We start from the raw sequence: 19293 nt of genomic DNA, 5'->3' as shown, positions 1-19293 counted from the left end.
TATATAGATATAGATATATAGATATATCTATATCTATATATATATATATATATACAGTATACTGTATGTGTGTGTGTTTGTTTTCCTGTCAAATAATTCACAATACTTACGACTAAGCCTGGTTCACCTGGTTGTCCTGGCTCTCCCTAAAGAGAAATTAACAAATCAGGTTAAATCCATTTGTATACTCGATGCAAAAAGCTAGATTACAATGCCCAAAAGCCAGAAATGTGAGTCATTTTCAAGGTTTGTTGTCAAAAGGGAAGAATCTGTTCTTAGAACTTCAGAAGGTACCCCTGTCATTGACGGTGGGCAATCAGTCCAGCTTTAGAGTAATACTGATTACAGACACTTGATCAGTCATATTGGCATGTTTCAACAAATTCACTGCTATTCAGCTGCATATACGTGTAATGGTTTATTAACAGCTAGGGCTAAGAGCTAAAAATTATTGTACTTTAAAATTTGCATCTGCAAGCTTTCAGTATCTTTTTTTGAGGACAATTGACTGCAAAGAACATTGGCGATTTGTAATCATAATTTTGACAATGTGTTTGCCTTTCAGAAGCTTTCTGTGTTTGGTCATTACTACTGATTTGAGTATACCAGGTGAGGTGACAAGGCTCAAATTTATGGGATTGATGGTTGACATTTTCCTATTTGCTCTATATCTCTGAAAAATAATATCATGACATTATTCTCGCCACATTCACCATATATTTGCTTAAAAGGGTTAGGAGATGATCAGTCATCCAGAATACTGGCAACCTGTTGGCCTGAGGTACTTTCTGCAGGTAGTTTTAAGCACTGCTTTTTTGAATGACTGGGGGTCAGGAATGGTTCTAACAAAAAAGAACAGAATTAAATAACTTGAACATGCAGCTAATACAAATATATTAAGGTGCCCCGAGTACAGATTAAAATACTGATTTTCCTGACAAAGCAAAGACTTACTGGAACTCCAGATAATCCTCTTGGTCCATCTTTACCGGTGTCACCTGGTGGACCTCTAGGCCCTGGTGGTCCAGGAGGACCAGGTGGACCTGGTGGCCCTGCCTGTCCTTGGTCACCCTTAATAAAAGCATATAGTTAGTCACAACATAACAGTAGGATACACAGGGAATATTTCTGTGTAATACTATATATACTGTATTGCTACTGTTGCATGAATAGGCCTTATGTCTAGTAAAATTATTTTAAAGAAATATGTGATTTAAATAATATTTTATGTTATACACAAAATACTGTTTTTTAATTGGATACATAGTTTACTATATAGCAATATATCTATTTGTGTATTTGTTTTAATTACCTTCTGTGTGTTTGTTTCAGAAAAAATTTACAATGTGTGTGAAACCATATCTATCACATGTTAGTTATTTAATAACATTAAAAAATAAGTTGGCAATAAATGAACAGTTTTGTGGCTATCATTTATCACAGGACATTAATAAAATACAACTATAAACAGCTAAAATAATCAGTACAATAACACAAGAATTGGCATGTTATTACAAAGCATAAATGTATTTGGTTTTCTGTATGTCTGTATAATCCTGCCACTGGATTTGGCTACTTAAAAATCTTAATGAGAGTTTGGAGTTAAAGTATAGATTTGGCTTTATCGGACTATTCTTGTGGTTAGCATATAGTAATTACATTCCATTGCCTGGAAATGCACAGTATAGTATACGGCATGCATTGCGCAGGAATATAATAGGATAAGCAAAGAATGCTGCAGAAAAAAAGGCAAAAAGTTAACCGCAAAGCAGCCAAAATTAAGGAATACCCAACTATTGTTTCACGGATCCAAAACAAGGTGTAACTTTTGTGGATCATGATGATAGCATGGTTCTCTTTAACTAAATTCTAACATTTTCAGACTTATTCAATAAAAAGTAAAGGAGTTCTATGATAACTGCAGTAGCTGATTACAGCCAATCAGAATTTTCTTTACTAACATGAACTAAAATAAAATGGAGCATAATTGTTGTAATTATTGCCCTTTACACACACACACGCACACACACACACAATCCTTTTTTCTGTAAATCTGTACTTTTGATTGACAAAGGAAACGTTCAATTGTCTATCAAGTTAATTTTAGATATATGAACCCTCTAAAAAAAATGTACTGTGCAAAAAAAAACAAAAAACTATAAAACTCACACTATAATATAGAGACCAAACTATGTATAGAGACAAAAGTAATAAAAATACACACTCCTAAATCCATTTAGCTCTACCTTAATGAGGCGGCGTTTAATGAGCTGCTGATCAGCAGAAAGAAAGCCGTGATTGATCTTAGGAAACACCATCTGATCAGTGAAGTGAGGTCAAAGGTTGAAGTTCAGAGATGAGAAAGTTGGAGGACAGACATCAGAAGGCCCGAAGAAAGAAATAGAGACATAAGCATTAGATGCAAAATAAAAAGTAGAGTACACACTGGCTGCCTGTGACTGGGGAATTTCATAAGTTCTCTGTGCTTTGGCGAATAATATTCTTAATAGTCTTTTTTTTCATTAAAGTAAAATGTTATATAAACAAGCTACATTATTCTTCATATCAATGAGGTGCATCCAATATGGCAACCATGCCAAGAGTTCATTGGTCAATTTATCATATAGTTTGAATTTATCAACATAATTTTGGCACAGATCCCCTGAACAAAGCGCCAGTAGTACTCTATAAAGGCAGTCAGATTTCAGTCAGCATGAAGTGACACAGCACGGGAAACCAATTTGTCTTTCTAAATATATATTTTCTGTTGAAAATAAATGATAGAAATTTCATGAGAATGCTTAATTTGCTTCTGGTAATGGTGCAGATGGTAACTAGGAAGCCCATGCTGCTGATTATAACTGATCATGCTGCTGGCTATCTGACTGGCCACAGACACATTATTGACAAACCTTGACGGTGAGGATCTGATTACTATGGAGAGCGGCCATTGAGGGATAGCCTGGCAAACCCTGGGGATACAACATAACATCGCACCAAAACAAACCAACACATAAACACCACAAAGACACTTTACAGTGGAATATGAACATATATATTTATAGACTAACAACTACATTGCTAATGGTAAAACACTAGTAAGATGACAGGCAAAAGGGAATACTGACTAACATAACACAGTACTGTATTATATCAGCTTTATTAATCCCTTTAGCCCCATTTTTCAAAAGCATCCTGCTACTGTATGTCCTGTGTTAAGAAATGTATTATAATCATTAGTAATTTACTACTCTTCTAGGCAACTGAAACAAACATTTTTTTATTTAAATACTTGTCTTTACTCTATAAAGAGTGAGCTCTATATATATAAATTTCCACAACCTGTACTCCCAACTCTCATTTTACAATGTACTGTATAATTTACTTTTATTTTGTTTTGTCACTGTTATGGCATCCGCAAAGAGACTTATTTTTGTTACACAAATGCACAATCCAGCATTTCTATGCTGAGCCTTTTATATTTCGCTAAACTGACATTTTGTTATACCTATACCCAAAACTAGAGTGCAAATAATAGCATTACATCACTATTCTAGTATTTATTAGATTAATCACTATTATAGTATGTATTATAAAACCAACAATTAACAAATATTACACAGGAGTGGCAGGTACCATCTTTTGGTAGTTAAAGGTGGCTTAACTGAGCAAACACTGCTATAAAAAAAATACGGAATTTAAATAAATGACAAAACCTTGCAGAGTAATGACAGTAAGAATCATGAGCAAAGTGTGTCCTTATAAAGTATATTGTACTGACTTAATCTTGTTGCATGGCTAAGCTGGACAAGCTTCTAAAAAGAAATGGTTACTAAGAAAATGCCTTTGTTCATAAAAGATAGTTAATAGACTGCAAGTGCAGATGAATGTATTGAGTCCTCACAAATTACTCATTACAAGAAAATCCCAATGCTTCTCCACACTATTTAAAAAAAACTTTAAGAAACACCACTAAGAAAGCTAATTTCAAAGGTTTAAAAAAGTCAAATTAAATTAATATCAAATTAAACTCAATGAAGCAGGCAGCAATTAGGAGAGAGATTTACTGCTAGGCAACCCTTTAAGTTGGCCATCCCTTTGTTAGTCTTATAAAGAGGCTGATCAGTTGCCTTTGTGAAGCAATGCAAAAAAAGAAAAAGATATTTATTTATGCCAAGTGCCATCATATGACAAGCCTGATAAGAGCCTTAAGCTGGCCATAAACAGAGCGAATTTCTGTCAGTCCCTGAAAAACTGGTTGAAATTTGAGCCTTGGGTGGCCCTATCGGCACCCATCCACTTAACAGAAGTCAATTTTGTAGTCAATTTTTATTGAAGGAGCTAGTCTAAAATCTTTCAGCAGAACAGTCCCGGCATCCAGTCATGCACAGGTATTCAGCAGCCGCTGGAGCAAGAGATTCTGAATACAACAGCTGCAAAGGGGATTCCTCCATTTGCGCTATTTGGTGTGTAGAGAGGAATTTGTTACATTTGTTTTGTTAAGGCCATCACTTAGTGTGGGCCAGTTTTATTAATTCAAAGAGAATCATTATTTGTCAATGCATTAATCTGATAGCATACATTATATTGCCAATGTCTGGTAGACACCTGACCATCATACTTATGAGATTTTTGTGCATTCCTATTTCAAAAGCCCGGGGGTGGACATATGTATTTGACACCTTTGTGTGGCTGTAACAGCCTCTACTCTTTTAGGAAGGTTTTGCACAAGATTAAGAATGGTGTGTGGGGAAATTTGTGGCCTTCATCTAAACGAGAATTTGTAAGGTCATGTAATGATATACGATAAGAACCCTTGCTCACATTCCAATTCATTCAAAAAGGGGTCCAATAGGGATGAGGTAAAGATTCTGTGCAAGCCACATCAAACCATAGGCATGACCTAGTGAACAGGGGCACAATCATGCTGGAACAGAAAAGGGGCTTTCCCAAACTGCTGAAAGTGCACAATGGTCTAAAATGTCTAAAGTGTTTGCTGTAACATTAACAATACACTTCACTGAAAACATCCAAACTCAATACTTTATAGGGCACCACATACTCCTGGCCATACAGTAGGTGTGATGTTTATGTGTCAAGCTATTGGCCATATAGTGTATAATGTCATATAAGGCATCTAATATGGTATTATTATGTTATCTTTTCTGCCATGGTATTAGAAATGTTTTCAGAAGTAAGGAAGACATACAAAGAAGTTGTTTTTCTACAAAGTAATGCCAGTTCACTTTTAACATTGGATTGAAACATCACATTAGGCGGTTACAGAACGTTTTACAAGTTCAAATTAGTTGCTAACATTTTTGGATTTGCTCTGCTTCCTGGAAACTCTTTTTCCTTTGTGAGCTGCCAATAAAGCCGCAGAGCATAAGGTTAGAGGCTGGCAAGAAGGCATGGCAACTAGAACTTGCACCTGCTGCTTCCTTTGCACTTCCTTAAGTTACAGCCAGCTGCTGCTATTACACATTGCATCACACGGGCTTTAGGCCACGGTGATCCTGACACTGTGTGGCAGTCTGCTCTCTGCTCTGTGTCTGAATCACAGCTACTCATCACCAGATCGTTTTATTCTGTTAATCCAAGCATTGTGGCATACTGCTAAGAGCAGTAACTGATATCGCAGTAGAAAGACAAAAGCCCTTTTCCGGCCATACAAGCTGTCAGGAGACAAAATTTGAATGTCCTGCAAATGAATGATTTCTCTTCTTTTAAGCTTCTTTTCAGTAGCTGTTTTTGCAATCACTGTATCTTATTCTATGGCTATAAACCATGAAAATCATAGTGAAGGGAGTTCATTCATAAATGAGATGTTTGGCTCCGGCACAATGTCCATTTATCATGGTTATAAAACATTTTTCCTCACCAGAAGACCGTCTGTAATTCTATTAGTTGTAGAATGTCCCAAATTAATTACATGCTATAGATTGTTAATTATAGAATGTGACCTTTTTCTGAGCACAGTTATATATGGGATCAAAGATTGGATGTAGAAATGTTTTTAAAAGTCCTTCCAAGCAAGACATCCATTAAGTTTAGTATCCTAATAAAAACAGAAGAGTAAATAAAATGCTAGTATCTAAAAGATGTACTGTCACAGACTTCGATTTATGGATTAATAATACATGAGCATATAAATACTGTTAGTTAAGTACGCAATGAATTCAAAAGATGACAAATATTAGTGGAACATTAAAAAGAAATATAGATATGAATGTGAACAGTCCTTTAAAAGAAGCCTCAGGCCAAACATAAAAAAAGTTTAGAATTAATTGTACACCAACAAATCATTATCCCATTATGATCCCAGGTATAGCAACCCATGTGTGTATTGTGTGCAAATAATGTGACTGATTTGCATTCTCCAGGGCAGGAAAAATCTGCACTTAGGGATATATAAAGTACAATGGTTGTCTGGAGACTTTTGTCATGACTTGAGCTCTTCTGAGACAGGCAATGTATCACTAGTTATACAATACTAATCTGAAATATATGCAAATGCTGAGCAGTACTTACATGAAATTGTATTCTACATAAGGTAAATGAGCTTCAACATGGTCTAATCTGTTTCAAATATAATTTTTTATGTAAAATTAAATTGGTCAGATGACAAAATATCTTGGTTCTTGTAAATTCCTGAACATCTAAACCTGATATAATTTTAAACATGTCTCAAACTAAAAATAAAATATTGAAATATCATGTCAAATGATCACTGGTTCCAGACATATTATATATACAAGCTGTTCTTGTGCATTATCATGATATTTTTCTGCCACTCATTGAAATAGTTTCTGAAAGCTGTGAAACCCCACTACATTTTACAACATTTTTTGAACCGTATGTATGGTACATGGCTATTTAAATGCTTCCAATCACAGAAGATGATTCTGAAGTGGATGTGTTCTTATACAGTGTGAAAAAAACGAAAAGGGAATACATTTGTAGTTATAGGTTTTCATATTGTGGTAAGTTACTGCCTGCTGAATGGATAGTTAGACAAAGCTTTTGGAGTCTAGGCTTAGATGTGTATTTATAAAACTTCTGCAGAGCAAATAGCTCTGCAAACGCCTTAGTTTTTAGAGTCGCAGAGTTACGGCCACAAAATGGAGCCGAGGAGCATTGGAATTTCCATATTGTGCTGCAAATCTAAAACAAAGGTGCTTATAGAACCTTTTGCTCTGCGAACATTATATAGATATAGTGTTTGTTGCATGAATGGTCAGTCATTCAGTGTTAGGTGTATGAATGCTTTCTGTGCAGGTGGTGAACATCTGTCAGGATTTTATTGTTGTTTGAGTTGTCACTTAGGAGATTTCCCCCACTTTCTGTCCAAATGTCACAAGGACAGGAAATGATAAGAAATCCCTCTATCAGAAACAATAACAAAACCAGTTTTGATGTGTAGAGTGGGTAAGAGTTCTGGTAAGAGAAATTCTGACAAGTTTTTATCATTGTCTGTGCCTTCTTCTCCTGACATCCTTTAACCTCATTTCTTGAATATGTGATACTTGGAAAGTCAGGTGAAATCTTTCAATGTGGGCCACAGACAACACAACAGACCCCATTTTCACTGTTTCCAGTTCTATGTATTGTCTGGAGTTTCAGCATTTGTACTATCTAATGCACTTGGCAATTGTAAATCAAAGCATGCTAAATTACAAATCCAATTTTGGATTTATTATGTGCATTATTTAATTGAAGTAGTTGGCCCTAGAGACTTATTATACTAATTTAATTTAAAAAAATGTGAAGGGTTTTTCACTGTATGTAAAAAAGGGAGAGAAGCGAGGGTATAGTAGTTGATACATTACACCCACATCTTGTAGTCCTTTCTGACAATAATTTCTGAAACTCTTCTGTATACGAATGCATTAGAGTGTGGTCACAGACACAATCTAACCAGTCAAAATTTTTTTTTTAAAGTTTTTATATAGTGTGCTTAACCGTGCACACTTGAATTGTCAGAGGTGTCTAACTTTTCTTGTGCCCAAAGACAAAAATGAGCAATTGTCTCCATTTGCCAGTCCGTATTTTTAGGGCTCTGTCCCTGGCAAACAACTATCCCCAGCATTGTCCCAGAAAATATTTCTACAGTGTGTATAATGTAAACTGCACTTTCCTTTTCCACCCGGGGAAGACAAACATTTGCACCCAGGGATTTCGGGGATAGTCAGTGATGGTGTTGAGGTCCCCAGTGTGCTCCAATAGCACATCCCAGACTTGGACAGGGGTTGCCAGAATCATGTTATATTCCAGGTGAAGTGCTGGCCAGATGTTGGTGGATCTATACTGTAGTGCAAGGGCCAGGGATGATCACTGTGGTATAGAAATTCAAGGTCTGTGCTGGGGATAAACTTCGTAGGCAAAGGTAATGTATTGTTCTTCTCCAGTGCTCAGCCCCCATAATCAAACTATCTCCATTATTAGAGGAGGATAATTCAGTCACCGTGCACAGCATATTCCTGCATGGAGCATATTGCTCCATGGCATTGTGTGTTCCTCAGTGATTTTTGGGTGAATGTGATCTCTTAGTCTTCCTCTGCACAGGTACAGATGAAAATGTAAATTCTTAACAGCTCTGCATGAATTTAAATCATTCCAAAATATCTTACTTGATTAATTCAGCTTTGCTCAGGCATTGGCAGTGCTCTCCCAAAATCAAGTCTACTTGATCTTACTTACTCTTGACCTCTGCCCCCTGTGTGTTTCTTACTACGGACCTCTGCACGTTGTGTATTACTTACACCTGACACCTGCACTCTGTGTTACTGACTCTTTAGCTCTGCACTCTGGTGTTACTCCTGACCCTGACAGTCCAGGTGTTAAGTACTCCTAACCCCTGCACTCTGATTTACTTACACATGACCCCTGCACGCTGCATGTTACTTATGTCTGACCTCTGCTCTCTGTGTGTGTGTTACTTAATCCTGACCTCTGATCTCTTTTGATTACTTATACCTGAACACAACTCTTTGTGTATAACTTACTCTTGATCTCTGCTCTCTGTGCATTACTTACTCCTGACCTCTGTACTCTGCGCGTTACCTGCTCCTGACCATTGCACTTCATGACACCTGCACTCTGCACTTCATGCACTTCTGACACCTGCACTCTGCACTTTAACTACTCTTGACTCAAAGATTTAGATTTTAACCACTTGGATGTGGGACACTGAAGCACAACTTGATCTTTAAAATTAAAACGTATGCAATGCTTTACATAAGTATTAGTTCCTTGTGCTCTTCCAGACTTTGCAGTGTATGAATCTGGAATTAAAGTAAATATGATTGGGATTTTACGTCCCTGATTTACACACAGTGGTTGATAATACCAAAGTGAAGAAAGTGTGTTGTAAAGTAATGTGATATATTGTAAAGTATTCACCCCCTTTGCTGTAAAGTTTCTGAATACAGTATGTTCTGCTGCAAACAGCTGCTTTCAGAAACTCCATAATTAGGTGAATAGGGTCCTTCTGTGTTTATGATCTCAAATAAATACACCTATTTCTGGAAGGCCCCAGAATATCTTAGAGAACATATTTTTCTTCTTCTATATTTTATTAACAAAAGGTTTCAGAGTTTACAGCAGGCAGTGAAAAGACAAAAGAGACCTGCGGTGTACAAAGGTTAACAGTACATTTGCTGGTACACCTTAATATAGGGAAATTAAAGACATCTCCGCAAGTCAGCATGGTAAAGTTCTTTTTTCTGAAGTAGGAAGAAGTAGAGAAGGAACTTAGATGAAGACCCAGGGTAGCTGAACTAGGGCAATGAGATAGGGGTAGTGTGGGGAAGGTGGGCTCCCCAGGCTTAATTAGATGACAGTCGGAATCACCTGGTAAGAAGCGGGTAATCCATGGGTCCAAAATGTTTTTAAATCTGGGCATGGTGTCCAAAAGTTTTGCTGGGTTTTATTTCATAAATTTTCACTGAATTCTGCAATTGACCTCAGCCAGTGTGAGAATGTTGGATATCCATGCTTTTGCAATAGTTTGTTTAGTGCCCATCTGAACTTGAGTCATTAAAGTAAATACAATTTGTAAGGCCCTCTGGTTTCAAATTCAAGGGTGCCTCACAAGGGCTCATGGGAATTGGGAATTACAGTAGTATGGTTAACATTGCGTAGACCCTTCTTCATGGTTCCTGAGTTTCCTGATGTCCACAATATGGAATATGCCTGGTTCCAACCAACATCTAAAACAGCTTGGTAAGTGACCTGGTACCACAAGTGGGTGGGTACGTAGTACCATCTAAATAATAACTGATCGTTTTCAAGGCATTTGCATACTGGGAACAGGTTTAGTAGTGCTCCATATTTGGGCCACATTTCTATGATAGTATTTTGGTCGGCTGCAAATGTCTGCATGTATTTATGTGTAGGGTGGGTAAGGATTGATGGAGTAGCAGGTTGTATAGCAAAGAGATCAAGTCTGGATGTGGAAGTGAGGATCATTCATGCATTTTTGTTCAAGTATGAAGGTTAGTTCTTAGGTCGTGGTTCAGAAAGTGGAGGCAACAAAATGTTTGATCTGAAAGTACCTAAACAGTTCCGAGCTTGGTAATTTATAGGTTTCTTGTAGTGAGGGGAATGGCTTAATGTCATCTTTTGTGATGAGCTTATGGAAATGCATGAGGCCCAAAGCAATCCAATTTTTAAAAACACCCAGAGATTTTATTCCTGGGGGATAGAAGGCCCTATTAGTACTTTATTACCTCCCATACTTTGAGAGAGTGAAGTGTAATAAGGGTTTTGTAAACTTAAACTGTCTTTAGGGAGAAACCAGAGCAGACAATCCATGCTCAGGAGGTCAAATTTGTTGCTTCGATGGCTACAGATAGCAGGATTTACATGCCAGTCTGATATTTAGTAAAAGTGGCTAACTGTGCAGCCTGATAGTATTTCTGGTACTCCAAGTCCACCGGTAATATTGGATTGGTAAAGAATGTGTTTGTGAAGTCTCGATCTGCCCTGTTCCAAATAAACTGGAAGTCTGCCATTGCAGAATTTCATGGTATGGGAAGGAATCAGGATAGGCAAGATATAAAACAGATAAAGTAATTTCAGTAAGTAGGTCCTTTTGAATGCTGCTGTCTAACCTAGCCAGGAGAGTGGATAACTGGCTGAAGAGCCCTAAACTTGCGAAATAGTAGTTTTCAGCAAATAGGGTGTGGTAAGAGCTAGGCAGATTTCTAAGTAGGAGAGATGTGTAGGTTCCCAGGGAAGGAGAGTTGTAAGGTGCGAACCATGTCAGTGGGTATAAAGAACATATTTTTTAAATTGTCATCACGAAGATCAAGAAGCTATCAAAATGAGGCCAGCACATAGTTTTGGATTAACACCAGTCAGGGTTAGGTTATAAAAAAAAAAATCACAGACTTTTAACATCCCCCAAGCACTGTTAAAACTCAATAGCTGGGTAAGAAGGGCATTTGTCAGAGAAGCAATCAAAAGGCCTATTTTAACTCTGAAGGAAAGCAGAGATTAAAGGCTGGGAAGGGAGTAAATGCCCTGGAACAACTATAGCCCAGATACTCCACAAAGCTGGGCTTTATAGAAGTGGGATGATAAGAAAGGCATTTTTCAATTAAGACCACATAAAATCCCACTTGGAGCTCGCCAACAGCATTTAAAGGTGCCCATACACCTTACAATTATCTGCAGATTTTCTGTGGTCAGATGGAAAAAGTGCAACAGATTGGCCCAGGTGGAGATTACTCCATCCACACAGTTAAGTGTAGATGGAGGAATCTGTTGCACCTTTTCCATCTGACCACAGAAAATCTGCAGATAATTGTAAGGTGTATGGCCAGCTTAAGAGATCCATATGTGAAAAGCTGTGAGACTTACCTCAAATTGGTCACAGCTGTAACTGCAGCCAAAGGTGGTTATACAAAGTATTAACTTGACCAAACACTGTCTTTTTTTGTTTACCTAAATTATGTGTCACAATACCTTTAAATCATTAAGTATGCTGTGTAAAAGGCCTAATTAAATCAATTTTAAATTCAGATTGTAACTCTGAAACAAGTCATGAGTCATGATGACTGGGAGTGCTTGTTATCCCAGGGCCAGTTAGATTTCCTCTCCACTGTGTCTTGGCAGATCCTCAAATGTACAGTCATGTGCAGTGGGTCTTCCAACTTTCCTAGGTTCTCTTTCTTAGTGCCTTTGAATTCTGCTATTACTCATTGGATTCTTAATAGAACAGTTGCATGCTCTGCAGCACCTATTACAGACATAACAGTATGCTTGTCTATCCATGAACAGGTCACATCCCACACAATAGTTAACCAGGGTAGTCTTTTATATCCATAATACTATTGTGTTGAACTATCACCAACTTAACTGACCATTTCAGTCAGTCCATACCTGCCTTCCACTAAATGATGCAGATGGTTCTGTCCATGCCTGCCTGCAACTAAGAGATGCAGGCAGTACCCAAATACATTTTTTAAAAATGCAATTTTTACTTTATTCATCTTCAGCAACCATCTTCCTGTTAAGTCCATTATGCCAATAATGGACTTAATGGCTGTGGTGCTAGGGCACTGCCCTACCTTGATAAAGAAGCTGCAAAAAAGTTTTAAAAATAATTTTATGTCTAGTATGCTAATAGTGGTGCTGCCACATCCTGAAAAGGATCTTTTTTTTAGAGCAGCACATTCTTATACCACAAACTGGATTGCAAACTCTTCTTGACAAAAAGGATATTAAGAAGTCTGTCCTAATCATGATTGATTTGTTTCAGGAAGATATCTATAAATACACCTCTCAATGTAGCCCTTAATGACTAATAAATTTTGATAAATGACAAAAAAAAGTACATTGCACTTCTTCATGGTCAGACTTGTTCTAGTAAGAATAACAACATTCTCCCACGACTCTTCCAGGACAAGTCACAGTAGTACCCTGTTCATCAAAGTATAAAATAACAGGAAGACTCTGAGCTACCAGAAGGTGGTTTATGAAGAATTAACTGTTTTAGCAGAGTGGAGATATCTGCTGAAACACTCAACTCACTGAGGTTAAGATAATACAGTAATCTCCTGGACACTCTCTCTTTATTTTTTGGAAAATGAATCCCTTCTGGACAAACATTCTTAAGATGTTATCTGTTTTTGTACTCTACCAGCTGTTAGCCTAATTTGCATGAAGATCCCGCAAGGAAAAATAGGTATGAAAATGGTTAAGAAGGTGTCCTGGGTGGTTTATTATTGCGGCAATGAGACACTAAAACTAATTAAATGCCAGCTGCTGGCTGAGGATTTTAAGATGTGGAAATTATTAATATATCATTTATTTCATGCTGAGTAGCATTTATGCTCTAGGCCCCTGAGTGCAACAAATTCCCCTGATTAGGAAGAATGCAAAGCAAGTGAAAAATAAGTTTGGTTTGATGTTTCAGGAAATAATTATCTTGGCGTCATTGGAACAGCAAGTAAAAGTTGATTGTGAAAATTCAAGGAAACTAAACTGGATCCATCCCAGGAATAGTTTTAAGGTTGCAGGGATCTCTATGGAGGCAATTCACAAAGGATCCCTGCTGACATCTCTAATGATAATAACATATGAACAATAATGCCTATAATGGTTCCCTTCCACAGATTGTGGCAAAGGTGTCTGGTGGCATCAAGCTGTGCCTGTGCTCTGGATACCCTGCATAGGCTAACAATATAACACATTATTTTGACAATAAAATTATAAAATATAATGGTTTTGGTCTGTTTTATTTAAGTTGTTGGTTTATCCATTTTAAACTGATATTTTATGTCAGCAATTTTACTCTATGTATACAATCTTCATTTCACAAAAGCATTTTATACATGGCAAAGGATTTTCAGACCACAATGGACCAACTAACAAGACAACAGTTGTAGATGCCTGTCTGTTGCGTTACTTTGTCTGGATGAAACCTAGGATGGGACCTAAGGGAAGAGTCAATGTGATGAATCATTTACCTGCATCAGTAAATTTTAGCTTGAGCTACAAAGCTCTGTAAACAATCAACTGTATGTAGAATGTATGTAGCGTATACATGTAAAAAAAATGAGCCTAAAGCTCTACCTGCTGGCTAACAATTACAACATTGTAATGTGCATTTGGAATATGGGACACCAAAGTTACATTTTAGGATCATTTTAAACTACAGCTGTGTAATGCCTGCAGTTATACGTGCCACATGTCTACATACTATCAGCATATACACTGAGTGGCCAGATTATTATGACCACCCCTCAATACGTCGTTGGGCCACCTTTTGCCTTCAATACTGCGGCAATTCTTCTTGGCATTGACTCCACGAGATGTTGAAAGGCGATGCGAGGAATCTGGCACCATGCCTGATGAATAGCACTGTCCAGTTCTGTGAGATTTGATGGTTGTGGAACCCATTGCCTGGTGGCTCTTTCAACTTCGCCCCAGAAATGCTCAATTGGATTGAGATCTGGTGATTGTTGGGGCCACCTAAGCAAGGTAAAGTCTCCCTCATGTTCTTGAAACCACCGTGGCATGGCGCATTGTCTTGTTGGAAGAAGCCATCTCCATTGGCATACGCCATCAACATGATAGGATGAACTTGATCAGCAACAATACTTTGGTATGTTGTGCTATTCAGACGTTGTTCCACACAAATTAAAGGGCCCAAATCATGCCAGGAAAACATGCCCCAAGCCATAACACTGCCCCCAGCAGCTTGAAGGGTTGTACTCATGCATGTGGGGTGCATGCTTTCATGCTGTTTCCGACTTTTTTCCAATGCTCGACTGTCCAATCCTTGTGTTCCTGTGCGAATTGGAGACGTTTTATCTTGTAGACAGCAAAGGTGCAGACAGCAAAGGTGTTCGAACAGGCCTTCGGCTTCCATATCCCATACGATGCAGTGTACGGCGAACAGTGCATTCAGAGATCATTTGAGAGGGTCCCTGATTAAGATCTGCAGTAATTTGATGCACTGTTGCCCTTCTGTTGTCTTGTACCAGTCTTGCCACTCTCTGTTCTGCCCTAACATTGACTAGTTGCTGACGGCCACAATTCGCACTTTCAGACCCAGATTTTCGGCTGACAGTCCAGTCTTTAAACACTTTAACAACAGCTGCTCTTGAACATTTAACAAATTCTGCTGATACTCGCTCAATGGCTCAGAGCGCCACCAATCATCCCACGTTCAAAGGCTGTTAAATCGCGTTGTTTACCCATATCTTCAGAAAAACATCATTTCTACTGTCGTGGTAAACAACCTGCTTCCCTATTTATGATGGTCTGGCCCTCTAGCAACTTCAGCGCGAAATTATAGCTAATTTGCCTACAAACGTCAGGTGGTTATAATAATCTGGCCACTCAGTGTATATTGTGAGGCTGCTGATTTTTGATTCACTGCATATTAAAACACTCTAGGTTCAGGGTTAAAGATAATACTTAATGATCATCTACCTAGGTTATGTAGCTCACCTATGTCCTAACAGAGTCAATAATCTCAGCCCATACTGCCTATGGGCACATATGAACATAATGTATGCCAACTGTCAATCTGTCAACTTTCAGGGTCAGTTGTAGGTTTTGAATATTTGCCCATTTAGTTTCCAACACTGGTCAACCTAAAGACTGCTTTGTTTTAATGTTAAAGCAGAATTCCGGGCAAATACAATCTTAACCCTTGCAGTGGGGCTACCCCTGCACTGCAAAGGCTAAGTGCTAATTTTTGTCTAGGGAGCTAAAATAACAAAACTATACTTATCCGAACCTTGATTACGGCTTGATCTTAAAACGCTCCCTTCAGCCTTGCTCCCCCTCCGCTCCAGCGATCTATGGGCCGTGAGTTATTACATTCTATACAGTGTATAGAACATGAGGACACAGAGGGACATACCATCGGAGGAGGAGACAGGATAGAGGAAGCAGTGTAGGAGAATTAGATCGCAGTTCAGGTGAGTAAAACTTTGTTATTTTAGCTCCCTACACAAAACGAGCACTTAGTTGTGAACAAACGCTTTTATGCGAAAAATCTCGTCAGAACATTCAATAATGCCATCAGAAATTTGTAGAATGTCATTCAAAGATTCATTTGGTTTTAAGATTGGAATTTGGAAATTAATGGAGTTTTTCAAACGAAAACCGCAATTATTATTCGAATTCTGTTCACTCAAGAAACATTTTCCATCCTACTCATTTATTTGTTTGGTCACTACGTAAAAAAAATGATTGTCTTTTGACCCCCTTAACTATTACAAAATCAAACAAATGTTCCAAAATCAAATTTTTCAAACACAATTCAATTGAAATATGGCCAGCTTAACTCTTCTTTTTTTCTCTTGTGGCATTTTATATTTACAGATAAGAAAAATCAGTGCTATAGTCTAGAACCGGCAGACAGTACATTGTAAAACAACATGAGAGTAAGCTATGAAAGTCCTATTTATTTGGTTAGTAGGAAAACATCAGTATATTTAAAATCTAAATGTAAGTTATAAGAGAGTTTGTATTGGAAATATATACACAGTCACGCATGGTGTACAAACATTGATTACAATACACACACTGTGAAATCTGGATTTTAATATTTCTGCTGAGAGATTGTGTCTAATGAGAGGATTATTCCCAGTTGTCATCTCAGCATGAATACCAAAATCCCTATTATACTGCATGACATCACATATATTATTTATACCATAGGAGTGCGCTTGCCATGGATATGAAAACAAAGACAAGGATCTATTTTCACTTTCTTTTTTTAATTAAGAAGCAAGTCTGATACAATATAGCACCATGCAAAGTGCATATTATTCTTAATTGTTCTCCCCACTATATAACTGGAATACATGATAAGAGGTCTGCAAGTGTCTTTCTACACTGGAAACCATACAAATTCTTGAGAAACAATAAAACAGGCAACTGCTGTATGCTAAGCCAATTTGAAAAACACAGGGATGTGCTTGTTTCAAATACCTGTGTTGTATTCTCATATCACTGATTTCTGATTATATGTTACTAGCATTGGAGCTTTAAAGCAAATGAGGAAAAAATTAATTGCCCAATACACAAATTAATGATTTGTTTGGTAGTTAGTTTGTGCTACCGTGTTATATGAATGATTTCACACTGTAAGCAAAGCAATTTGTCTCGCATGCTCCCCGTGGTATAAATACACTTCTATTATGTAACAACAATGTACTATAACAAAATTATTACACAGTTAGTACACACATAGGGCTCAAAAAAGCAGGGATATACCACATTTATAAACATCTATAGAAATCAATCAAAGTTTATTGGCCAACGATTTAAATTGAGAAATTGGCTATGCAACATTTACTGAGAAACAATGCTCCTTATAAAAGAAATGTAATACAAATTGTGTCTTTATAAACTTTTTCTTAAGCTAAAGATAAGGGTGGCAATTGCTATTCTTCCTCTGAAAAGGGTGGTTGCCTGGCTATTATGCTGACTGACTGGCTTCAAAACTTTCAGAGCCACTGACACAAAACAGATCCGAAGTCCAAGTAAAGTTCTTACTTGCATATTTGTTCTGGGTTAATGACTCAAAGGTTTTAATGCCATAGGGCCAGCATGGCAGCATGACAACTAGAAATGGCAGAAGAAGTCAACAATGGCAGCCCCCATGTTCTGCTCAGCAAAGGTTTCTTTTATGAGTTAAGCCTGTACTACTAAATTAGTCTGGCTGTAGATACTATAGAGGTCTACTTCATTGATCCACTATAACAAAGTCTAGGCGATGCCAATAAAGCTAGGTTTGCTTGCTTTAAAGAATAACTCCACGAGTATGAAAGGAAGCCTGAAATCTTGTCGTTGATAGACATGTTCTTACTGTGTTACTTGCCCTGTGCACCAAAGCCAGGTCTGTTTTTAGCAAATTGCATGATAACAATTTCAGTTAACAATTTGTAGTACTGATCTGTGTGTAAAATGTTTTTTTTGCAGGATTTGATTGCATGTAATTAGGGCTGTATTTACAGAAATGGCACGCATGGGCCTGTGCTTAGGGCATCAAGGTTAGAGAGAGTAGCACCAAAATTAACAAATCTTCCTTATTATGCCCACTTCTGTACATTTGAGGCTAAAGAATTACAGGGAGGAATGGTTTCATGGGATGCTAAGAAGGGTCAGAAGACCCTTTATAGTTCAGGAAACATGAAACTATCTCCCCATTCTCTTGTTTGGTGGTCTGTACAGCTAGACGACATTAACATTTACTTAGCAAAGTGCTTAGCTTCTACACCTTTAGTAATTAAAATCCAGTGTGTCCAGAGTCCAAGCATGTGAATTAATAGTCTGATGACATAAAGCATTACTTTCTCTAGTGAAGCTCTTTGCTTACTACCTGGCACTCAAATATTTAAATGCTAAAGACCATAAGCAACAATTGCATCTGTCTGAATCAAGCAAAGGTATTCATGGCAGGTAAGTTACTGATGTAAGTTTTACAGATTCTAGTGAAAGAAATCCGAAACTATATCATCAATTAAATTAAATAAATACTAGTTTATTAAGGTGGAATTATTCTTTAAAGAGCAATGGACAGTGACTATGCGTGTTAATTCTAACCATCAAAACTATTGCACTATTGCATAGGATTCTATTTAAACAGCAGCTCCCTAAAGCAAATGTAGAGTCAGATCACACACCATTTTACTGGAGAACTGCTGTTTAATGGGTATGTACCAAAAGCATTATCTGGTTATGGCCACAACAGATGAACATAACACTGACTTTGCTGAGGTAGTGACTGGAGCATGCAGAGAAGATGCGGTTGTTAAACATAGATACACAGTGGGACTGCTGCATTGATTTGGGATTTTAACCAATGTGTTTAGCAGCGGAACATTTTTGAAAGTGCTTACCCGAGGGCCCTGATCACCTTGATCTCCCTGCAAAGGGGAAAGATGAGATGATAGTTTTAACAAGGACTCTGAGGTACCCTGTGACTCTCTCACAAATGCTGATTGTATGTCACAGACTTTACTAGGCATTTAATATGCTCCAGTTGAACATCAGCATGGATTTGCCATTCTGCATCAAAAAGGTACACATCGAATAGATGACTACTCACCTTGTCACCCTTGGGACCAGGAGGACCCTGAAAAATAAAACAAAAAATAATTGCAGATTATGAACGCTTCCACTGATGCAATGGCAATAGCACCGTAAGTTTTTATGTGGTTGCTACTTCAATTACTACATCAATAATACAGAGCATTATTACTTTACCCAATGAATTTGTTGATACTTGCCAAATAAATTATATATATATATATATATATA

At 37.5% G+C, this 19293-nt stretch overlaps 1 protein-coding gene across 1 annotated transcript in view; it reads right to left on the bottom strand.

Moving 5' to 3' along the window:
• Positions 1 to 19293, bottom strand: part of COL25A1 (collagen type XXV alpha 1 chain) — a 429660-nt gene that overhangs the window by 118233 nt on the left and 292134 nt on the right. The window contains exons 6-10 of the mRNA XM_018569899.1: positions 19082 to 19108; positions 18873 to 18899; positions 2247 to 2318; positions 955 to 1071; positions 111 to 146 (exon numbers count right to left, since the gene is read on the bottom strand). Coding sequence (XP_018425401.1) covers positions 111 to 146; positions 955 to 1071; positions 2247 to 2318; positions 18873 to 18899; positions 19082 to 19108 — 279 coding nt within the window. The remainder of the gene's footprint in view (positions 1 to 110; positions 147 to 954; positions 1072 to 2246; positions 2319 to 18872; positions 18900 to 19081; positions 19109 to 19293) is intronic.

The sequence above is a fragment of the Nanorana parkeri genome, unplaced genomic scaffold, assembly GCF_000935625.1.
Source record: "Nanorana parkeri isolate BGI_ZX_2015 unplaced genomic scaffold, ASM93562v1 scaffold36, whole genome shotgun sequence".
Classification (NCBI taxonomy): Eukaryota; Metazoa; Chordata; class Amphibia; order Anura; family Dicroglossidae; genus Nanorana; species Nanorana parkeri.
The sequence above is the reverse complement of the archived record's forward strand: the minus strand, read 5'-3'. Positions and strand labels throughout refer to the sequence as shown.